The sequence below is a fragment of the Calidris pugnax genome, unplaced genomic scaffold (assembly GCF_001431845.1).
Source record: "Calidris pugnax isolate Ruff unplaced genomic scaffold, ASM143184v1 scaffold273, whole genome shotgun sequence".
NCBI lineage: Eukaryota > Metazoa > Chordata > Aves > Charadriiformes > Scolopacidae > Calidris > Calidris pugnax.
This window is the reverse complement of record NW_015094508.1, coordinates 11,245,850-11,267,642: the sequence shown is the minus strand read 5'-3', so window position 1 is coordinate 11,267,642 and position 21,793 is coordinate 11,245,850. Positions and strand designations below refer to the sequence as shown.

The 21,793-nt window shown below is 40.1% G+C and overlaps 2 protein-coding genes across 2 annotated transcripts in view; both read right to left on the bottom strand.

Annotated features, from left to right (window-relative positions):
- CCNO (cyclin O) overlaps positions 1-372 on the bottom strand; it is a 2,442-nt gene extending 2,070 nt beyond the window's left edge. Inside the window, exon 1 of the mRNA XM_014964852.1 lies at positions 295-372. Coding sequence (XP_014820338.1) covers positions 295-372 — 78 coding nt within the window. The remainder of the gene's footprint in view (positions 1-294) is intronic.
- Positions 373-2,077: 1,705 nt separating this feature from the next.
- The window catches only part of DHX29 (DEAH (Asp-Glu-Ala-His) box polypeptide 29), a 28,110-nt gene continuing 8,394 nt past the window's right edge, over positions 2,078-21,793 (bottom strand). The window contains exons 11-27 of the mRNA XM_014965060.1: positions 21,136-21,732; positions 20,298-20,441; positions 20,027-20,203; positions 19,311-19,451; positions 17,631-17,775; positions 15,089-15,209; positions 14,078-14,162; positions 12,959-13,047; positions 12,261-12,389; positions 11,926-12,001; positions 10,857-11,081; positions 9,817-9,953; positions 9,097-9,190; positions 8,092-8,394; positions 6,601-6,732; positions 4,978-5,074; positions 2,078-4,228 (exon numbers count right to left, since the gene is read on the bottom strand). Coding sequence (XP_014820546.1) covers positions 4,173-4,228; positions 4,978-5,074; positions 6,601-6,732; positions 8,092-8,394; positions 9,097-9,190; positions 9,817-9,953; positions 10,857-11,081; positions 11,926-12,001; positions 12,261-12,389; positions 12,959-13,047; positions 14,078-14,162; positions 15,089-15,209; positions 17,631-17,775; positions 19,311-19,451; positions 20,027-20,203; positions 20,298-20,441; positions 21,136-21,732 — 2,748 coding nt within the window. The 3' untranslated portion in view covers positions 2,078-4,172. The remainder of the gene's footprint in view (positions 4,229-4,977; positions 5,075-6,600; positions 6,733-8,091; positions 8,395-9,096; positions 9,191-9,816; positions 9,954-10,856; positions 11,082-11,925; positions 12,002-12,260; positions 12,390-12,958; positions 13,048-14,077; positions 14,163-15,088; positions 15,210-17,630; positions 17,776-19,310; positions 19,452-20,026; positions 20,204-20,297; positions 20,442-21,135; positions 21,733-21,793) is intronic.

The window sequence follows — 21,793 nt, the reverse complement described above, 5'->3', positions numbered from 1 at the left end:
CGCCGTCTCCAAAACAAAACCCGCAACCGGGAGGAAAAAGGGACCCGGTCAGCAAAATCCCGGCTCCTTGCGGCGGGCAAGGTGGGTCCCGCGGTGGGACCCCCGCCTCCGGGGGACGGGCGGGAGCGCCCTAAAACCGGAGCCCGGCAGCTGGAGCGGCCGCCTCTTCCCTCTGGCCACGGCTTAAAATTAATGGCTCCTCCGCTGCCAGCGTTTTAACGCAGCGCCCAGCCCCTCTCCCCAGCTACAGGCTGCACCTTCACCGGGGGACACCGATAACTACAGCACAAATACACCGGGGGACACACAGGCAGTGCGGGGTGGGTGCTCTGGGTGGTCCCGGTCCCGGTTCCACTTCCACCCGTGGACCATTTATGTAGTGGAGCATTATTTTAAACGGCCAAAGGGAGGGAAATCAAGAGGTTCCTGCACTTCAAGAGAAGCGTGGCCAGCAGGTCACAGGAGGTGACTCTGCCCCTCTGCTCTGCACTCCTAAGACCCCACCTGCAGTACTGTGTCCAGCTTTGGAGTCCTCAACACAGGAAGGACATGGATCTGCTGGAACGGATCCAGCTGAGGGCCACGAAGATGATCAGAGGGATGGAGCACCTCCCCTATGAGGACAGGCTGAGAGAGCTGGGGTTGTTCAGCCTGGAGAGGGCTCCAGGGAGACCTTATAGCGGCCTTTCAGTATCTGAAGGGAGCCTGCAGGAGAGCCAGAGAGGGATTTTGTCAGGAAGTGTGGTGACAGGACAAGGGGCAATGGTGTTACATTACAGAATCACAGAATTGTAGTGGTTGGAAGGGACCTCAGAGATCATCGAGTCCAACCACACACACACAAAAAAAACAAACAAACACCACCACCCACCCCCTAAACACACAACAACAACCAAACCAAAAACCATCACCCACCCACACAACATCCCACCACAAACCAACAATCTCAGGCACTAGAGCATGCCCTGAAGAACCATGTCTACACGTTTCTTAAATACCTCCAGGGATGGTGACTCCACCATCTCCCTGGGCAGTCCATTCCAATGCTGGATAACCCTTTCAGTAAAGAAATGTTTCCTAATATCCAACCTGAACTTCCCCTGGCACAACTTGAAGCCATTACCCCTTGTCCTATCGTCTGTAGCTTGGAAGAAGAGACCGACCCCTGTCTCTCTACAGCTTCCTTTCAGGTACTTGTACAGAGTGATAAGGTCTCCCCTCAGTCTCCTCTTCCCCAGACTGAACAACCCCAGCTCCCTCAGCCTCTCCTCGTAAGACTTGTGCTCCAGACCCCTCATTAGAAGAGAGGAGATTTAGATTTTAGATATGAGGAAGAAATTCTTTCCCGTGAGAGTGGTGAGACACTGGAACAGGTTTCCCAGAAACACTGTGGCTGCCCCATCCCTGGAAGGGTTCAAGACCAGGCTGGATGGGGCTTTGAGCAACCTACTCTAGTGGGAGGTGTCCCTCTAGGTGGCAGGGGGGTTGGAACTTGATGATCTCTAAGGTCCCTTCCAACCTGAACCATTCTGTGATTCTGCAACCACTGGTTTGCACAAGCAGAACTTAGGCCAGACCCGAATATTTTAGCAGATAGGATGAGGTTACAATGAGCCGTTCATCAGGACCACTATAGATGAGGAAGGACTTGCAGAAGGAAAAAGAAAAGAAAACCTCCCCTGGGTTGAGCGATGGGGAAGATGACAATGGGAAAAAGGAAAAGAGAGAGCTTCAAGCAGTCAGCGACCAACCCCGAGCAGCAAAAGCGAGGAGGAGGTGGGAATTCTGCAGCTTGAAGGGCAGCAGCAGGAAACCCTCTTCAAGGAGAGGATACAGAGACCAGTACAGACTCTCCATTTACTGACATTTAAATAAATGTGAATTATTTTTTTAATTAATTCAATGTTTAATTACACAATTTAATTGATATGTAATTATTTGAATATTTATATTTATAAAGGACATGCCACCTTTAAAGGGTACACCCTGAAGAGCTCTGTTGTGAGTATGGTGAGAAAGACCCAGAGATGCTGGTCTTGTGTCTGACAAATGCTTTGAGAAAAGCAACACAAAGGCGTTAACAGAGGTTATTTATTAAATAAATGAAACCAAAGAGAAAGTTCACCCACCCAGAAGAGCACAGGCACAAGAGCTGCTCAAGTACACTGCAGAAGCAGAAAGCCACTGTAGTCTTCGTTTACGATTTTAAGGTAACTGTGCTTATCTGTATACCACAGTGTGACCTGTTTCGCAGAAAAATTCATCACTCAGGAGAATGTGCAATTTTCAATATATCCCCTTAATAACAATTGAAAGAAGCTATTACTTTAAAAGATTACAGAGCAGGGCATGCTGGAGTAACACAAAGAATGCCTCTGAATTTCAACATTACCATACATAAATGGAACAAAACCTCTCTAATCAGCACAGTTAAATAACTGAGAAGAACTGGGGGGGACAATGCACACTTTCACTAGCATTTAGCCATTTAAACCCAATAACTGATATGCAAAATTCAAATCCAAAAGAAACAGGAGCTTGTTAGTTGTTGGATTACTGAATTGTACTTCTAATTAATTCCAAAAGATTTAAGTTTAAGACCTCAACTAGAACAAAATCTAGAAAATTGTTTAGGGTGCAGATTTAATTTTTATCTTCAAGGAACATAGTTTGCAGGTTTCTACTTCTGTGCCTCTGACATGGAAGAAGTGTCTGGGAACACAGAGTGCAAAACCGAGATCTTAAGATCAAAATTTAACAGCTTAAATGCTTCCTTGCATAAACATTGTCTACTTTTGAATTAAAAAATCCCCACTTCCTGGTTCTTCTAGGAAACCAGAACTACCACTAGTTTATCACAATTCATAAACGGATAACAGACATCACCACGTTTCCCTCAGAGTTCTTAGCAAACTATTAGGAGAACCTGCCTCTCCCAGAACTGCGTGTAGGGTAATGTGCACAAGCTGTTTTACTTTATGTTTCTCTCTCTAGTGCAGCAGCACCAGTTCTGCTATGATAGTCTAACTGGACAACTCCACGTATTTGTATTTTCATGCATTTTCCTCAGTTCCCTTTTTGTACACTATTAACCTTTGCTGCACAGTTTAAAAAAAAAAATATTATCTTCCACACTATCCTCTGCCTGTGCACACAGAGTTCCTACCTGACTGCAATTGTCTAATGCTTCCCCCCAAATATTCCTCATTCTTGAAAGCAGAGTTGGTGATCTAAAAACTTCATTTCACAATTATAAATGGTGTGGATAGGTGGAATGTAAAAGCATTTGGTTCGTTAAGTTATCTAGTTAAGGAATATTCAGTGTAAAAGAAATAAGTAACATTATGAACAATGATAAAGGAGAATAATGAAGACCAGAAGGGTTCAGCCAATGATTGATCAGCCATTAAAGGAACTGCTCTGGTATAGCCATAAAGAGGGTCAACCTGAACTCTGATCAATGAACAGGGAAAAAACACAATCATTATCTGAAGGGGCTTAAAGGAAAGGGACAGCAACACTTATTACAGCAGCCAGAAGAGACAATAATCAGGGTGAATAGAGAGGAACAAGTGTGGGAACAGGCAGAGGATGGGGAGGGGCTGCTGGTCCAGTGCACCTGTAGAGCTGAGCACCTGTTCACAGCAGTCCATCTATTTCCTTATAAAGCATCTTCTTAATGTAAACCATACAGAAAAAATGAAGACATCTATAAGATGTATTGCTTTAATACTGTAAATTCATAGATCAAAAAAATTACCACTTTAGATATCCCCATAAGAACATTTTTGTTCCATTTGCACACATCTAATTGAATTCTACTCAGCTGAGATTCAGGACCTAATCTCTAATAATTACTACAGTCTGCACCACCAGTGATGGTATGATTAGTACATTTAAAAAAAAAAAAAAATTGGCCACAGCCATTTTTATATGAAAGGAAACTGTTTCCATCCATCATTTGTAGTCAGACAAATGGCACCAAATGTATTGTAAAGGCTAAAAACATATTCAGTGTTCACCTTTAAAAATTATAGAGAGAAAGGTAAATCCTATGCAAAATCATGCAATCTTTCCACATCATGGCTCGTATCAACCACACTAAGCATTTAAATACTTTCAATTAACATTGGAGTGCATATTTCCTCTGTCATTTCTGAAGCGCTGGTTTCTCAGTTACCATTCTCTGTTTTTATCAGTTCTTTGATGATATGCAAGACCTTGTCATCTAGGAAAGAAAACAAACAGTGAGTTAAAAAGAACAAACTTAAAAATTGGTTCTCAAAACCCAAGAAAATCAGAAGTTTAGCTCTCAGCAACTTAATGCTTTAGGCTATGCCAGACTCTAAAACAAGACAAGTTATTCCCATTTGCGAAGCAAAAGGGCAAACAGTATGTCCACAGCACATCATTAGAAAGTTTATGAAATCACTCAATCAACTGGTTGTGGCCGTTTCAGTATTTCATAAAAGAAACTGAGAAAGTGATGGGTTAACTACAGATACATTTGCATATGGGAACTCCCTTTCTTCCTCCCCATCTACAATATTCTTCTGAACAACCAGTGTTCAAAGCTTAAATTGTGCTCCTTTATCCCTTACTTTGGGGGGAAACTTCTGTTCCCATCCTTAACCTAAATTGCAAGACAACCTGCGTAACACTTAAAATTCATCCATGTCTGAGGTTCATCACACACAATCTCAATTCTGTTTTGAGAGGCACCCCTCACCACTACCTTCAATGTTGTTATCAGGGGTATCTTTCGAACGGCAGTTGTGGAGATCCTCACACGCCTGGGGTGAGCCACGTACTCTATGTAGGATTAGTAATGACTTTTTGGATGTCTCTCAAGGTAATGGAATGACATTCAAGTCACACTAACCCACCTGGGTAAGGATACAGTGTACTAATGCTTCCTCAGATTTGCCACAAGGTGCACTTAATAAGCAGGTGTTAGTAATGCAGTAATAAAGTTACCTTCAAGTGACATTTTAGGATTTTCAAGCTTCTTCTTTAAAACAGACTCAATGAGAACTCTCAGCTGCTTGAAAATAACCGCTATCTTTACAGGAGCCTATGAAGAACAGAGAAGGCCAACACTTGCAATATTCAGACACTTTATACCAAAATACAGATTAAAAGATTACCTTACATATAAATAGAAGTTTATAACAGGACTTCTAGAAACATGATGCATCTACATAATTCTAAGCATATGGATAGTGTACTTATGAAGTGACTGGGCTTACATTATGCCCTCTTGTCTTTAAGCATCACAGCCTAAAGAACAGCAGCTCAGAAGGGTAACCCAGAATATGTTCCCACACGGATCATCAACAACCAGCATATAGTGGAATTATTAATTTACCCATATCCTACTTTAATTGCTTTTTTCCAAGGTATAAAAGTACATATTAATTTATACCTGAAATAAAATATCTACACATCTCCTCCAGATCTCAGGAGGTCTGCCTGGCTTCCTGAGAAGGCAATCACAAATCTCTGTAGGAATGTGGATATTTAAAGCTGAAACCTTTTCCTGGAATCCTTCATTTTATCCCTCCCTCTCTATTCCCATCTTTATTTCATTTATATACATACTGCCTGTGGTACAATAAGTACCTACCATGGAAAAAGCACAGAATGCATCATATTGTGCTTAGCACCTCAGTACAAACACAGAAATTCTGAAATCCACTACAAGATGTAATTCGCTCAGCAACTGCACAACCTGTAGCCACCCAGAGACCACAATAAACTCTCCAACAAACCCAAACGGGAGCTGCTTTTTAAAATTCCATATTCATGATAACCAGTAAATTCAATCAGATGGTTGCTTGCTTGCATCAGCAAAGTGCAAAAAACTAAGACGTTCTGTAGCTTTTAGTCTTCCTGGAGTTAACAAAGGGCACACAGGAGCACATAAAATTGTAACTGAGTAGTTGGTAGGCTAGCAAATACCAAAGTTTGCTATTTAGCAGAATTTACAGATGATTTTGGCATGTCACCCATTTTAATTGTGTCTGCAAAAGTATGCTAAGAAAATGCACTCAGGTTTTCCCATTCCCAAATAAAACATTTCCACCTGGAGAGAAAAATCCCAAACAAAAAGCCAAAACACCCCAAAACCAAGCAAACAAGTATTTTCCTTTTGGATTTTTTTCTTGCCCCAAATAATTTTGTTTGGGCTATAAAGCAACATAAATAGTACTTTAGAGATAAATATGTACTTACATGATTGTAAGATTGTAGAAAAGGGTAATAGAAAATTGCACACTCATCTGCTTTCAGTACCAGCTCCATAAAACAAGGTTTAGTCTAGATCTATTTCAAATATCTTTTTTGAAAGAACACTGACTTTCTTCATGCAGAGAGAAGGAACTGATTTGTATCAAGCTGCATACTACAAGCCTACTCTTTCGAGTGCGATTTGCTAAGCCTTCATTACATGCATACAAAGTTTCTCACTAGTTCCTTTAATTCTCTTTCTTCCCTCTTGTTTTTGTACCACATATACAGTGTCCTGAATTAAGCTTGAACATCAACTGCAAAATACAAAAGCCCATGGAACCACAAAAGGTAGTTACTACTCCAACACACCTGAAAATGGATCCAGCCATCAACTGTTAGGAGGCGCTCCCGATGCTGGACTTCTATATCCCCACCAAAAAGCAAAATAGGGAAGGGGGATATCAAAGTAGTCTCTCTCAAATACACCTTACTGTACCTCACCTGCATAAAACAAACATAACCATTAACAGCAACAGAAAAAACCCCGAACCACATAAAAATCTCATACATCAAATTTGATTGCTACTTTTAAAAACAAAAAATGCACTTTTTTTTTTCCTTTTAAGATCGAGGCACACAAAACAATTGTACACAGAACAATTGATGGCAATTTGTCTGCCCTAGACCACATAAAATACATCACTTCTAAGTAAGCGACAGGCTTATACACTACTAGGACATCAGCTAAAGCCACAATTTTCTTGTTAAAATTCAAACAGCCACTTAATGTTAGCCTGGTACTGGTCAGAGAAGAGACATTACTAAACCTACTGAAGGAGAATACAGGTAAAACTCTTCCGTTACACATTCTTCTTAGCAGCAGCTGGCCTGTCAATCTATCCACACATGTACATTCATACGTGGGTAACTATGGGCACACGTGTAGACACACACACAGAGTAACCTACAGGGTTCAGCACATGCTACTTCTGGCTTTGGAGCCTCACACAGATAAGGACAGAAGGGAATGGGAAGGAGTTGTGGTGCAAGGAAAGGAAACAAAAGTGCATCTTCACCCAGAAGTGCAGGCTTGCTTTTTTCCACTGTTCATGGAATAATTTCCCTATCTTAGCTGCTGTCTTGACTTAACACTACAAGGTTCTTGGGGACAGGAAGTACTTTCAGGTCTCCAAAAAATACTATCACTTCATTTGCATTAAGAAGTCTAATTAATATCCTGCTTCTCTCCGTAAAGTTGGCTTTTACGCTACAGCTGTCAAGGTTTTGTTGTACCAGAAGTGTAAGTAAATATAAACACTTGAATTTAGCAAGTAGCTGACAAAATTTTCTGCTGTGAGAGGGAAGTGCCAGGAAAAAGGAAATGCAATTCACTTAGGAAGCTCAGCACTCAATTACAGAATTGACTATTTCATTTGAAGTTATTATTGGGGATATGTGAGGCCCATACCACGTTTCAAAACCTTAGTCTGCTTAGAACAGTAAAAAAGAAAAAGCACAATTTGAAGTATTACATATTACTGCTTAAAGTGATCATATTAAAACCAACAGCACTGTATTAAAGAAGTAAATGATACTATTAAATTAAATGACACACAAAGGTACTTCCATTTATAGCTGAGTTTCACCATTAAAAGATTTATTCACAATGTTTAGCCTTAACTTCTTTTACTTCAGCACTCATTTGACTCATTTTTATGGACTCCAAGATCATTAGATAACAAAGAGTCTTAAGATGAAGAAGGCATTCAGATCTACTCTAGATAGCGTATGTTATTTAAAACAAGAGGCATAACTCTGCCTTTACAGAGACTGTCAGCTACATTGACTATTTTCACTTACCTTTTCCTGGTAAAGGAGCCATCCGTATGTCTGTAAGTCTCGATTTACAGAGGAGGGATGCACTTGTGCTTTACCCTGAGCAGTTTCTACCATGCAAGCCAGCTTCTCTGTAATATCCACAGACTTTGTATACAGTATTTTTCCTACATTGTCATACAGCCCTGCAGTCAACACAGCTTTAAGAAGAGCTATTTCATGGAGAGAAAGGGATTGTGTGGCTCCATTTCCATCCCATCCACATTGCGTTGTAGGTGCTGTGAACCCTGCTGCTCTGACCACCCTTATGAGCTCTTGCTTCACATCCTGAAATTAGTAACGTATTAGTAAAACTGTGAATTTTAAAAGGTACATACTCAATACCATTAGCTGGCAATGACACTCCATCCCAAATACTCACACTCCCCAGGAGAAGATCTTACTAGAAAAATACTTATTTTCTGCAACCACTTTGGAATACTGCCTCTTTCCATGAGAAAAACATTACCTGGAATATAGGGTTAGATCTATGGTGCTGCATACACTGCAAATACTAAATCTCTCACCTGTAGTTAAAATGTAAAGATAATTAGGAGAGCTCAGTCACCCAAACTTAAATACGAACGGCCAATTAAAAATTTCTCTCACCAAAAGTAAAAGGCCATTTATATAAGTTTGTGGCTCACCTTTCAAACTAACCATTAACAGACCTGTTCTTTGCTATCAAGAGTTAAGACAATACAAGTATTTTAATTCATAAGTCTTGATTCTCTGGTGGAAGGCAGGCCTAGCTTCTCCAACGGCAATGACTACAGAGATGCATACCAACAAACTGTACGTATCAAAACTCAAACACAGACACAGCTACCTCAACTGAGGGTGTGCATTTCATCAGTCCCAGCATTCCATTTGCTTTTATCTTATCTAAATAGTAACTGAGATATAACACCTCTTTCAAAGGGTATGCCATTTTCAGAGGGAAATTTTAACAAATAACTTTTGAGTGCAGAGCATAATTATTTGGTTTACCTCCAGAGTTAAGAGTGAAGTCCTATTAAGGAAATTCCTTCTGCAGTAAGTCATTTCAGCACGATACCCCCCTTCCTGTCGAGCCCTTTTCCACCTAAGGAAAAAATCCTGTCTTATTACAGCAAAAGAAATCAATCAAGAGTATAACAATACGAGAGTCGTAGTAAGTTAAAAGGCAATACTGTGTTTTGGTCAGCATTCTCCACTCAGAACTAGAAATAAGTTGCATTAACGAAGATAAATGCTGCTGGCCTAGCAGCAGTCTTAAGAACATGGCTGCAACAAATTTGATAGATACTAACAATATATAAGATAATTTTATCTCAAAAAGTACACGCTTCTGTTTTGACCTTTGAAATAAAATTCAGGTGTTGACTTTGAGACTTAGTGATAATATCCTCAAAAGAAAAATATATACATTAGTCCTTTCTCAAATACAAAATATTCAGGTCAGCATACCATAAACAGAAGAAAAAATACTTTAAACACTAGGATACACAGACACAGTACATCTCTGTATGTGTGCAAGCATAGTTAAAAGGAGTTAAAGGGTAAGGTAGTAAGCAAACTATCCTTTTGCATTTGGCAATCTATTGTTATTCAGAAGAGAAAAACTTCAGGTACAAGCAATTAAAAAGAAATACTTACAAAGGATTCTTTGCAAAACTACATTACTTAAGTATTATCTACATCTAGCTGTAAGCACAGATTATTATTTACCCCAGATAAGCATTGTAGATTGTTATATGGTCTGAAACTGCCACTGCTAGAGATGATTTTGCAAGATCTGCTTCATCTTTTCGACCAATTGGTGTAGTAAATGGGGATTTTTCTGTCATAACAGCAGCCAGAGTTGCCTGCAATTAGTGAAGTACACATCACTTAAGAGTATTTTGTTATAAGCTTACAGGTTTATCATACAAACAGTTTTAAATTTTCTTTTACAGTAATATTTATTGATACTTTATCTTCTACTAAGCCTCAAGGAAAACTTATCGCCCTAAGAATTTCCTACAGAGAATTGAGAACTTACTTATACTAAGCATTGCTTACATATTGCCTTATATACAACAATAAAAAATATTAAATCTCAAAACTCACATGAAATGGCTTGTTTAAAGACAGAGCAATACCGGATATAAAGAAGGTCAGATTAAACAACTGCTTTAGACTATATCACATTAACAGGAGACATTGAAAAAACACAGGATTTAAACTTTCAGTTTTCAGGAAATAACATACCCATGCTGCCTCCTAATTTGGAGCAAGTTAAATGGATTAGCTGAAAGTGTAAACCGTAACACTTCATATAGTAAGTTACTACATCAATTAATTTGCAATAATTTTACATCAGCATGTTCTTGTCCCACAAACTGTGGGGTAATCCAGGCTGCTCTAAGCCACATGTAAGAGGGCTTCTCATAAGTGTCACGCTCCATGGGATCATAACAGACAGAACTGTAGACTGAGCCTACCCACTTGCGAATATTACCTAGGAGTTTAGAATTATAGAATCATTTAGGTTAGAAAAGACCTTTAAGATCAACAAGTCCACTTAGACACTTAGATTATTTCCCCTGATGACGTCCAGGTGCCCTCACCTTAAAATAAACATTTTAACCTCTTGCATCATCCTTTCAAGATACCATGTTGCAAGAAATCAGATGAATTCTAAGGAGTTAACCATTTCTATAGTTGTTTTTTTTTTTTTAATTTAGATAAGTTTGTTTGGGGTTTGTTTGTTTTTTTTTTTAACTCACCACAGGATCCAAGCAGCCAAATATAGCACCGAATATAAGCATTTTGCCAATCTTTACATTGACAGGAAGGGCGGCGAGGTGCTGGCCTAATGGAGTCAGTTTGGGCTCGCTGAACAGACAAGCCCCAATCTTCCTCAACAGGTTCATTGCATTACCAATTACTTGCTGCTGTGGTGGGTCTAATGCTCTGGAAAGGAAATCTTCAGGAGAGCCGAGATTGCATTTCTGTGGAGAAAATCATCATATATTTCAATATAAAAATTTATTATATTGAACTTCCATAGTAGCTAAAGAGGAAACTGAAAAGCTGTTCTTCCAATCAAAACCCCACACTCCCTCCCCCTCTAAACCATCCCCTTCGCTCCCAGAACGCAGGCACGCCCCACATTAGGTTAATGAGACTTCATTTTTTGGAAGGACTTAGCATGGCATGATCATTGATCATAGAAGCATGTTACCAATGGTTACAGATAAGCAGGAGAGTCTCAAACACAATGAGACGCATTTTAACCTGGCACTAATTTACCAGGCTGCTGTTTTTTCCATGTACATCCTACTCACAGAATCACAGAATGACATGGGGTTAGAAGGGACCTCTGGACATCAGCTAGTCTAACCCTCCTGCCAAAGCAGGTCCACCTGCAGCAGGTTGCACAGGAACGTCTCCAGAGAAGGAGATTCCACCACCCCTCCGGGCAGCCTGTCCAGTGCCCTGCCACCCTCAAAGTCAAGAAGTTCCTCCTCATGTTTAGATGAAGATTCTCACTCAGGATGGTGAGAGGGGGAAAGGAATTGCTTCCTTAAGCAGAAATCAATTTGAAGGCTATTTAACTAAGTTTGAATTCTCACTCTGAGGTAAACTGGAACAGTGCTCTCACTCAGGTTCTCCCCTGCTCTGGCAGGAGGAGCCCCACTAACTACACTGCATCAGGGCTGAACTGGCAAACTTTTTTAGCTAACGAGGTCAGTAATTCCAAAACCACGTGATAGTATGAAGGTGTAGTTCCTCTAAATGCACATATAATATTTTTAGGTAACAAGGTCAGCAATTCTAAAACCAAAACCATACCATAATATGAAGGCATAATTCCTCCAAAGGCACACGCAGTATTTCTGGAACAGAATATTCCATGAAACTTTCAAACCTGCAACATCGTAAGAACACAGAATCACAGACATTCAACTTAATCTTTGAATTCAACTTATAAACTCATGTTCCACATGCTCATTCTTTGCAGATGTTCTTTTGAAGGGCTGAGGTTTTGTTTTGTTTTAATACAGCTTAAACTTTACAGTTTGCGATCACTGAAGTGAATTTCAACAACACTTCCTGGTTTTACACACACAAAAAAGACAAAGATATTTATGTAATTAACAAAACATTGCTAACTTAGTTTACAGTACCTGTCTCTTGTGTACATTCGAAAGCAGAATCCGTCCCTGACACGCCCAGCTCTTCCTTGCCTCTGCAGAGCACTAGCCTTGCTAACAAAGGTCTCCTCCAGGGAACTCATCTGACTACTTTCGTGATACCTTAAAAATTGTAAAGCCAGTGGCAATTCAGATTTCAGAAATAAAATTTTGGTGTATACTTAAATAACAACATATTGATAGTATATCTAAATAGTACTTATTTGAAAATTTTACAGTATTGAAAACTAAGCATACCTGGAGGAACTGTACATCACAGTACCTTGATATACTAATGAAAACGATAAAGTTGGAAAATGAAAGAGCTATTGTATTAGTTCGTCTCCCTGGCAATTCAGAATCATTTTAACACATTTTAAGGGCTTTTCACATTTAAAACAGACAAAATATAACTTCTAAAAACTACGAGAGCATAAAAAGGATCTACTTTATTTTTAATTCAGTACTTAATCATGATTCTCCATATCTATAAACTCCCCTTATTGTTCTTCACACCATTTGAAAATCCAGAGAATCATCTCAAACTTGTACTTAAACTGCAAGCTGTTCAATGAGCTCAGCACATTTCTTGTCCAGAAATGCAGTTTAATAAGGATATGACAGAATTCTTGCAGTACTGACCTCCAAATATTTACAGTAATTACGGTATGATGAATGAAGACTAAACTCACCGATTTTCTTTTGTTCTGCCAGTATCAATTACAAAGACAACATCTGGTATCGTAATACCTGTCTCTGCTATATTGGTTGCCAAAACAATCTGAAAAGAAATAACATGCCACAAATAAAAGAATTATGGGATGTCTGCCTAACAGTTTTCATCTTTTTAATCAATATTACAGAATAAATTTGGTTAAAGTTTTTCACCCAGAAATACTTCCTTAAGTAATCTGACAAAGAATTAAAAGCTACAAGATGTGGAAAATTGTTTAGCCCTCCCTAATTAATGAGGAATCAAAAGTTAAACAAGAATTTCACATTCACTTTTTGTTTTATAAGCCATCAAAATTACTAGCTAGTACCTGTCAAAATTGGTCAACTTTTAATTAAATGGTTTCAGTAAGTAAGGTAGCAAGTAAAATACTATTTTCTTAGATAAAAGGTATAGTTGCTGGTCAATAATAATTAAAATATCATAGAATGGTTTGTGTTGGAAGGGATACTTCCCATTAGACCAGGCTGGTCAAAGCCCCATCCAGCTTGGCCTTGAACACTCCCAGGGATGAGGCATCCACAACTTCTCTGGACAACCTGTTCCAGTGCCTCAGCACCCTCACAGTAAAGAATTTCTTCCTGATACCTAATCTAAATCTCCTCTCTTACCACTACTCCTCATCTTATCACTACATGCCCTTGTAAAAAGTCCCTCCCCATCTCTCCTGCAGGCCCCCTTCAGGTACTGGAAGGCTGCTATAAGGTCTCACCAGAGCCTTCTCTTCTCCGGGCTGAACAACCCCAACTTTCTCAGCCTTTTCTCATAGGAGAGGTGCTCCAGCCCTCTGATCATCTTCATGGCCCTCAATATAGGAAAGCAACAATTAAAGAAGCTTTTAGAAATATATTAGGCTTAAAAATTTGTTAGATTACTGTCAAGGTTTTCACAGTATGTTTGCTTCTATCTGTTAAGAAAGCACCGCGATAGTAGAATTGTTTCTTCGCAGTAAGAAAATTCCAGGAACAATTGCTTGTTGTATAATTCTGTATGATTTGATTTCAAAATAATTCAGAGTTGCACCCACAGAAAGTTTCTTCTTTCAGTGGTGAACGTGGCATTTCGAAATATATCATACCTTTCTAATACCAAGAGGAGGTATTGTAAATGCAGCTGCTTGATCTTGAGTTGAAAGAACAGAATGCAAAGCTATCAGCCTGTGCCTAGAACAAGAAATTACACTAATCAATATACACAAATTGAGATATGGTAAAAAAAATGAGGTCAGAAAGATGACAACAGTTGGGAGAAAGCAGCTGGAGTGGACACTTGAAGGACTAAAACTTTGTATCGTTAGGCATGAAGGTTCAATATTTTATTGCAGTGTCAAGAAAGGATGCCCCCACTAGTTCATAGGGTTGTTCTCCTATTTGGTAATAATGCATGAAAAATACTGCTGCTGCAGATCTCTAGGTTAATTTACATCAATAGCCTAGCAAAAAAGGGAAGCAAGTGTCAGTGAACCCAAGCTCTTCACATTGTCCTGCCAAGACAAGGACTGTCATTGAAACTTTGCACAGAACTGTAAGCAGATGCAACTTTCAGTCTGAGTAAATAAAGACTTTCAGAGATGAGACAGCCACAGATATTAGTGCTTTCATTCTCTTCTAGACCTTGACATCTCAGTCCATCTACAAAACCTTAGAATTTGACTGCAACTGTTCTTTTTATGCCATCGTGTTGCTAACTTTAGTTACTAAAATTTCAAAACTGTCATTACAACCCTATGCTATTTCTCCTGCTAGATTACTGTCCTTGGTTGTCTTCTCAGGAAACAGTCACTTCCACGTAAACAACAAGCCACAGAAAGTGGGAACGAGCCACCCTAAGCAGTGGAAAATAAGTAGTCAAGTGCTTTGTGATTAAGTAAGTTTGTTGAAAAATAAAACAATAAAAAAAAAGTTATTACTGTACCTACCATTCATAAGCACCTGTCATTCTTGCTTGTATCATTCTCAGATAATAGAAGTATATTTGTAGCACAAACAGCTCAGAGGTCTAACTCTCAGTTTCCCTTTTACAATAGCAGACTTTAAAACCCAAACGTATTAAGCTGAACTATTAACTTTACAGAAAATATCTGCATTACCTGTCACGCAAGTTAAATCTTCTGTCAGTTGAGATGAGATCATACAGCTGTTGGATATGGGCAAGGCCTGGTAAAAAGATCAGCACAGCACCCTCAATGTTCTTGAACTGGGGACTTCTATCTGGAAAGTTACAGTACATAGTTAAAAATCACATGGGCACATAGTTAAAACAAACTCGCATTTGCAAACTGTTTCACTTGAGAACAGGCACTAGGATGTTTCACCAACGCAAGTGAACTAACTAGTGATGTCAAGACTAGAGGCTGCAGTGATCACACACCGGTGCAGTTCACAGTCCTGAAGGATATGGTCAGGCAAAGAGTAAAGTCAGGACCCTGAATTTCAGTTAACCAAACTTTCAGCTCTTCAAGGAGTTCATCAATAGAAGCCCCTGGGAAACCGCTCTCAGGGACAAGGCAAACCAATAACAAGGGATGAGGAGATGGCAAAAGTTCTCAACCTTTTTTTTTCCCCCACCTCAGTCTTCACTGGTGACCTCTCTTCCCACACCTCTCAAGTGGACGGACAACGAGATAGGAACAAGGGAAGCAAAGTCCCTCTCACTGTAAGAGAGGATCAGGCTTGTGTCCACCTGAGGAACTTGAACACAGAAGTCTATGGGACCTGATAAGATGCATCCCAGAGTCCTGAAGGAATTGGCTGATGTAATCACCAAGACACTCCCCATGATAGTTGAAAAGTCATGGCATCAGGTAAAGCCCTTGGTGATTGGGAAAAGGGAAACATTGCACCCATTTTTAAAAAGGGTAGCCCTCGGGAACTACCAAGCCATAAGCCTCACCTCTGTGCCTGGGAAGATCATGGAACAGATTCTCCTAGAAGTTGTGACAAGGCACATGGAGGACAGGGAGGTGATTCGAGACAGCCAACATTGCTTCATCAAGAGCAAGTCCTGTCTGACCAACCTCATGGACTTCTATGGCAGAATGACTACATCAGTGGACAAGGGAAGAGCTATGGATGCCACCTATCTGGACTTCTTTTAACATAGTCCCCCACAACATCCTTCTCTCTAAATTGGACACATACAGACTTGATGAGTGGATGAGGAATTGGCTGGACGGCCACATCCAAAGGGTAGTATTGGTCAACAGCTCAAGGTCCAGATGGAGATCAGTGACAAATGGTGTCCCTCAGGGGTCTGTACTACCCCACAACATCCTTCTCTCTAAATTGGACACATACAGACTTGATGAGTGGATGAGGAATTGGCTGGACGGCCACATCCAAAGGGTAGTATTGGTCAACAGCTCAAGGTCCAGATGGAGATCAGTGACAAATGGTGTCCCTCAGGGGTCTGTACTAGGACAAGTACTGTTTAATATCTTCATCAATGACATGGTAGGACTGAGTGCAACCTCAGCAAGTTTGCAGAAAACACCAACCTGCGTGGTGCAATTGACCACCCAGAGGGACCTGTGGCTCAAGATGCACACCTGTGTGAACATCATGAGGTTCAACAAGGCCAAGCAAAGCACCCTGTACCTGGGCCGTACTGTTTAATATCTTCATCAATGACATGGTAGGACTGAGTGCAACCTCAGCAAGTTTGCAGAAAACACCAACCTGCGTGGTGCAATTGACCACCCAGAGGGACCTGTGGCTCAAGATGCACACCTGTGTGAACATCATGAGGTTCAACAAGGCCAAGCAAAGCACCCTGTACCTGGGCCGGGGCAATGCCCAGTACCAATACAGGCTGGGGGATGAAGGGAATGACAGCAGCCCTGCTGAGAACGACTTGGGGGTACTGGTGGAAAAGCTGGACATGAGCCAACGAAGCAGAGTCACAGTCCAGAAAGCCAACTGTATACTGGGCTGCATCAAAAGAAGCATGGCCAGCAGGTCAAGGGAGGTTACTCTGCACCCCTACTCTGCTCTGGTGAAACCCCACCTGGAGTACTGCATCCACCTCTGGAGCCCCCAGCACAGGAAAGACACGGACCTGTTGGAGCAGGTCCAGAGGAAGGCGCAAAAAAACGATCAGAGGACTGGAGCACCTCTCCTAAGAGGACAGGCTGCAAGAGTTGGGGTTATTCAGCCTGGAGAAGAGAAGGCTCTGGGGAGACCTTACTGCAGCCTTTCAGTACTTAAGGGGGGCTTTAATAAAGATGAGGGCAAACTTTTTAGCAGGGTCTGTTGCAAGAAGACAAGGGGGTAAACTAAAAGCGGGTAGATTCAGGCTAGACATATGGAAGATTTTTTTATTATTTTATTTTTACTATCAGGTTTTTGAAACACTGGAACAGGTTGTCCAGAGAGGTGGTGGATGCCCCATCCCTGGAAACATTCAAGGTGAGGTTGGACAGGGCTCTGAGCAACCTGATCTAGTTGAAGACATCCCTGCTCACTGCAGGGGGACTGGACTAAGTGCCCTTTAAAGGTCCCTTCCAACCCAAACTAGTCTATGGTTCTATGTAAGAATGAAGTCAAGTACTTCATTGTCAGTAGAAAGCACTGGAAAATAAGTCCAAACGTACAAACAACCCCAAGCATACAAATGTCTTAAGTAGACTGTACCTAAATATGCAAGCAACTCCAAAATAAGTTCAAGGTTGATCTTGTAAGGGTTCATATAGAAGATAGCCTGCTGTGTACGACTGCTATACTTGGCATAGTAAGGAGCCAAATCGATACCAGATCCAGACTGGATTGGGACATACTCCTGAAAAAGAAGAGCAGGAAAAAAAATCATGTTCTCAGTGGCTTAGAAGAAGGTAGGAAAGGTGGTGGTCAACTTGTTGTTCACCTGATTTCACCTAATTTACATTTCATAAAGCAGAGATTGACATAAGAAACAATTGACTAACTTCCCACCAAAATCAGTGAGAGTTACATAAAATCACAGCCATCTACATAACCTGTGTACAGGTACCTACTACTGTTAAATGACATCTGAGACAAAACAGAAAAAAAAAAAAAGGGGGAAAAACCTAAGTGTGTAGAAGCAGTACTATACAGCCTGTTTTATGAATGAAAACAGTTCCCAAGTCTGTATCTGGCATCCAGTTGGTATCAATTCAAAATAGCATAACAAGGTGGATACCCCAAAACCAGAATTTTGAAAGAAGAGTATAAGAAACCAGGCTGCCCTTTCTCCTCTCCCTCATTTCACCCTTTTCAGCTTTCATTGCAACCATTGGATCAGAGTGAATAAGGTGGCAACTCCTGCTGTGTTTTGGAGCAGAAGGAAAGGAGGAAGAAGGGGGAACATAGCAAACATTTATCAGAACATGCAGACATTTTAGTTGTTTATGACACATATTTAGCATAAGGCTTCTATGATAAGTGGCATTATTGTAAATTATTTCATTGTTAATCAATGCACTTATCCTACATGCACCACATATCCTTCTGTACTGAAGGCTCAACAGAAATAAACCACAAAGATGGAGGAGTACTTGGGAGAGCACTTGGGCTTCAACTAAAGGACGCTGTTGTGATATGTAAGGTAACTACCACTCTAGGGAAACAAACAAATAATCACCAGACCACATAAGACCATAATTTTCAACATATGCATCAGTGTTTGATCATGTCAAGCTAAATGGTCCTGCAGAGATTTTGAGAGAGTAAGTCAGAGCAGACAGGTAACTACCCAAAATATATACAGTCTAGATGAGCAGGCTAAGGTGCCTCAAGCCAGATGGCATTCACATACTCTTCCCTCCATGAACTTCCATGCTCATGTGATCCAAAAGCACATACAGCTGTCTGCAAAGTACCTACAGGATTAACCTCAGCCTGTTAAACCAAAAAGCTCTGCACAATAATTTCATGTAAATCTTATTTTGCATGCCAAGTAGCTGGAAAAACTCCCAAGATCTTCCTAAGAAGGATATGACCTGGCCTCTTCTGTTCTTAGGTTCACTACTTAGGAGAATTCTTTGGGAGGAAAAAAATCCCAAACTTAAATGCTTCTCCTGCTGCTTATAGATCTAGAACTGGGAATCTGTACAACAGAATTCAAATGTCAAATACAGAACAATCAAGTCAACTATAAAGGAGCTGGTGAGACAAACATACAGGTGCAGTATTAACAAATATTTGGTTTCCACTGTAGAAGTGCCATTGTGTCTTTTACCAACTGTAAGAATATTTGAAACTATACAAACTGACCACATTTAATAAGAGGAACATAACTGATAATCAAAAAACAAATCAACATTTCCAAGCCAAAACTAGAAATGCCTATTTTACCTGATACTTTGTAGTGCCTCCTCCTTTGCTAGTAACATTTATTGTTACTTCCTCCTCCTCCTCCAAGAACTTCTGACAATATTCTGAGTCTTTCTCCAGAACATAGCCAGTTGCTTCAATTACATCTTCAACATGGAAAATCTTTAGTGAAAATTCACAGAAGAAATACAAGGCATGTTAAAAGCTAACCAGCATCTTTTCGTTTTTCAATGCTTACGTACAAAGCTGAACAGCGTACACCCTTATCTTAATGTTGTAATAGATCTTGCAAATTTTAACTTAAAATTTCTTATGCTTTTTGAAAACCTAAACACAGAGCTACTATGAGTTTGTTAATGGGCCTTTCCACATGACCACTAATATTACCTTTACCATAGAATATATAACATGCACGAGGAACATAGGTAAGAGTGTAATGACAAAACTGCATGTGAGGCGAGAGGAATTCCCTTTAACAGAGAAAAATCAAAGTGTCACTGAGGGACTGATTTTAATCAATAATTAATCTACCAGAAAAAAAATAGTACAACCCTGTACTTCAAAGCACTGAATGTATATTTTTAAGAAGGAAAAGGGTTGCAAGTCCTTAAAACACATGTTTAAGGTAACTATTCTTGGTAAGAAAGAAGTGATATAGGCGTATTCCCTATAAGACAATAACCAGACAAACACTGTGTTACAGAGTGTCTTGCACAATCAAAGAAACATTCACCTACCTCAACAGGGTAACTCCTCCCAGAGATTCTTAAAATGGGACAGTGTGAGAAATAGCTGGAAAACTTCTCACTGTCTACAGTAGCACTCATTAAAATCAGATGCAGGTCTGAACGTTTATGCAAGATCTCCTTCAGAATAACTAGCAAGAAATCAGATTGGACACTTCTTTCATGCACCTAGAATTAGAAAAACGTTATCTATAGTAAGGTTTTAGTACAAATCAAGGCCCAGAATAACTATGGTTTCTGCAGAACAGTAAGACCTGATTACCTCATCTACAATGACATGAGATATACTTGAAAGAAGACCATCTTCTTGAAGTTTCCGAAGCAGGACACCTGTTGTACAGTACAGTAGTCTTGTGGCTTCTCCTGTTCTTGACTCCATACGAATTTGATATCCACAAAGGGAATTCTTTAAAAAAAGATATAAAAAATACAGAATAACTTAAAAGAGGACACAAGCTAGAGATATTCAAAACAAAGTGAAATTTAAGCACTGCTAGATTCAGAGACTGCACAAGTCGCTAATTAAATAGTATGGTGAATGACTAACACACTGTTGTTTTTTTTACGTACACGAACCTTACTTTGTGAAGAAAGGGAACACTGAAATCTACAACTAAGTTTCTCCAGAAAGGCAAAGAGTGGTAGATTCAGTGCTCTTTTCAGGATTCTTCACGGTTCCTAAACAAAAATATTTTTGCACAAATAGACTACCATACAGGACCTTTGTTTTCTTCAGGTAACAGAGTAACTTGTGTCGGAAGGGGCCGCTCTCAAAGCGGAGCCTCACTCAAGGTATAGGAGTGTATTGCTCAAAGCCTTATTCAGGAGAGTTTTCTCCATGCCCAATGACAGGGATGCGATAGACTCTGGGCAATCTGCTCTAATGTTTGACCACCCCCATTATGAAACATTCTTGCTCTTAATCACTCGCTAAAAATTTCAGAAATGATATGTGGATACTCAGAGGTGACAATTTGGAAAGAAATCGCTGACATAGCAAGATGCCCTTTTCTAGAGAATTATTTGGTTTCACTTTGTACCAACAATCCAGCCCCCTGCATTTGATCAAGACTAGACGAAGAAATTCAAACACATCTTACTTTTCCTCCTGGTCCTGATTCGCAGCCTAGCTCTTCACAAACCCTGGTTGCCAGACTCACTGCTGAGATTCTTCGGGGTTGTGTGCAAACAATATTGCATTTAGTTGACCCTTCATCTAGCAACAAGTCTTCCAACAAGAAATGGGGCACCTGGGTGCTCTTCCCACTGCCTGTTTCACCAGCCACAACAACTACTCGATGTTTTTTAAGAGTTTCTACAATTGAGTATTTGTGCTTAAACACAGGTAACTCCTGTCTCTCCTTCAGAAGCCTCTGGTATCTGGAGGAACTTTGCAACTTTTTGAACAAAATCCTTGAAGGTTCCAAATTATCTGCGTCTGAGGTCTCAAGGGAGAGACTGCCAAAGTCCTCATCAGAAACTAAGTTTTCCCAGGAATCTTCAGGACCCTCAGATACTTTCGGTTGGTTTTCAGACTGCAACTGTTGCTGTTGTTTGAGTTTGTTTAATAATCTAGCAATAAAGTTATCACGGGGTTTGTTGGTTTCCATCTTGTTTTCTTCTTCCTTTTTCTTTTCAATATCCCTCCATTCTAGCCAGACATCTCGGTAGGTAGGAGGCAGTAACTGATGAACTGACTTCAGGTGGAAAAAGAAAAAAAAATTAACTGATGAACTGACTTCAGGTGGAAAAAGCAGA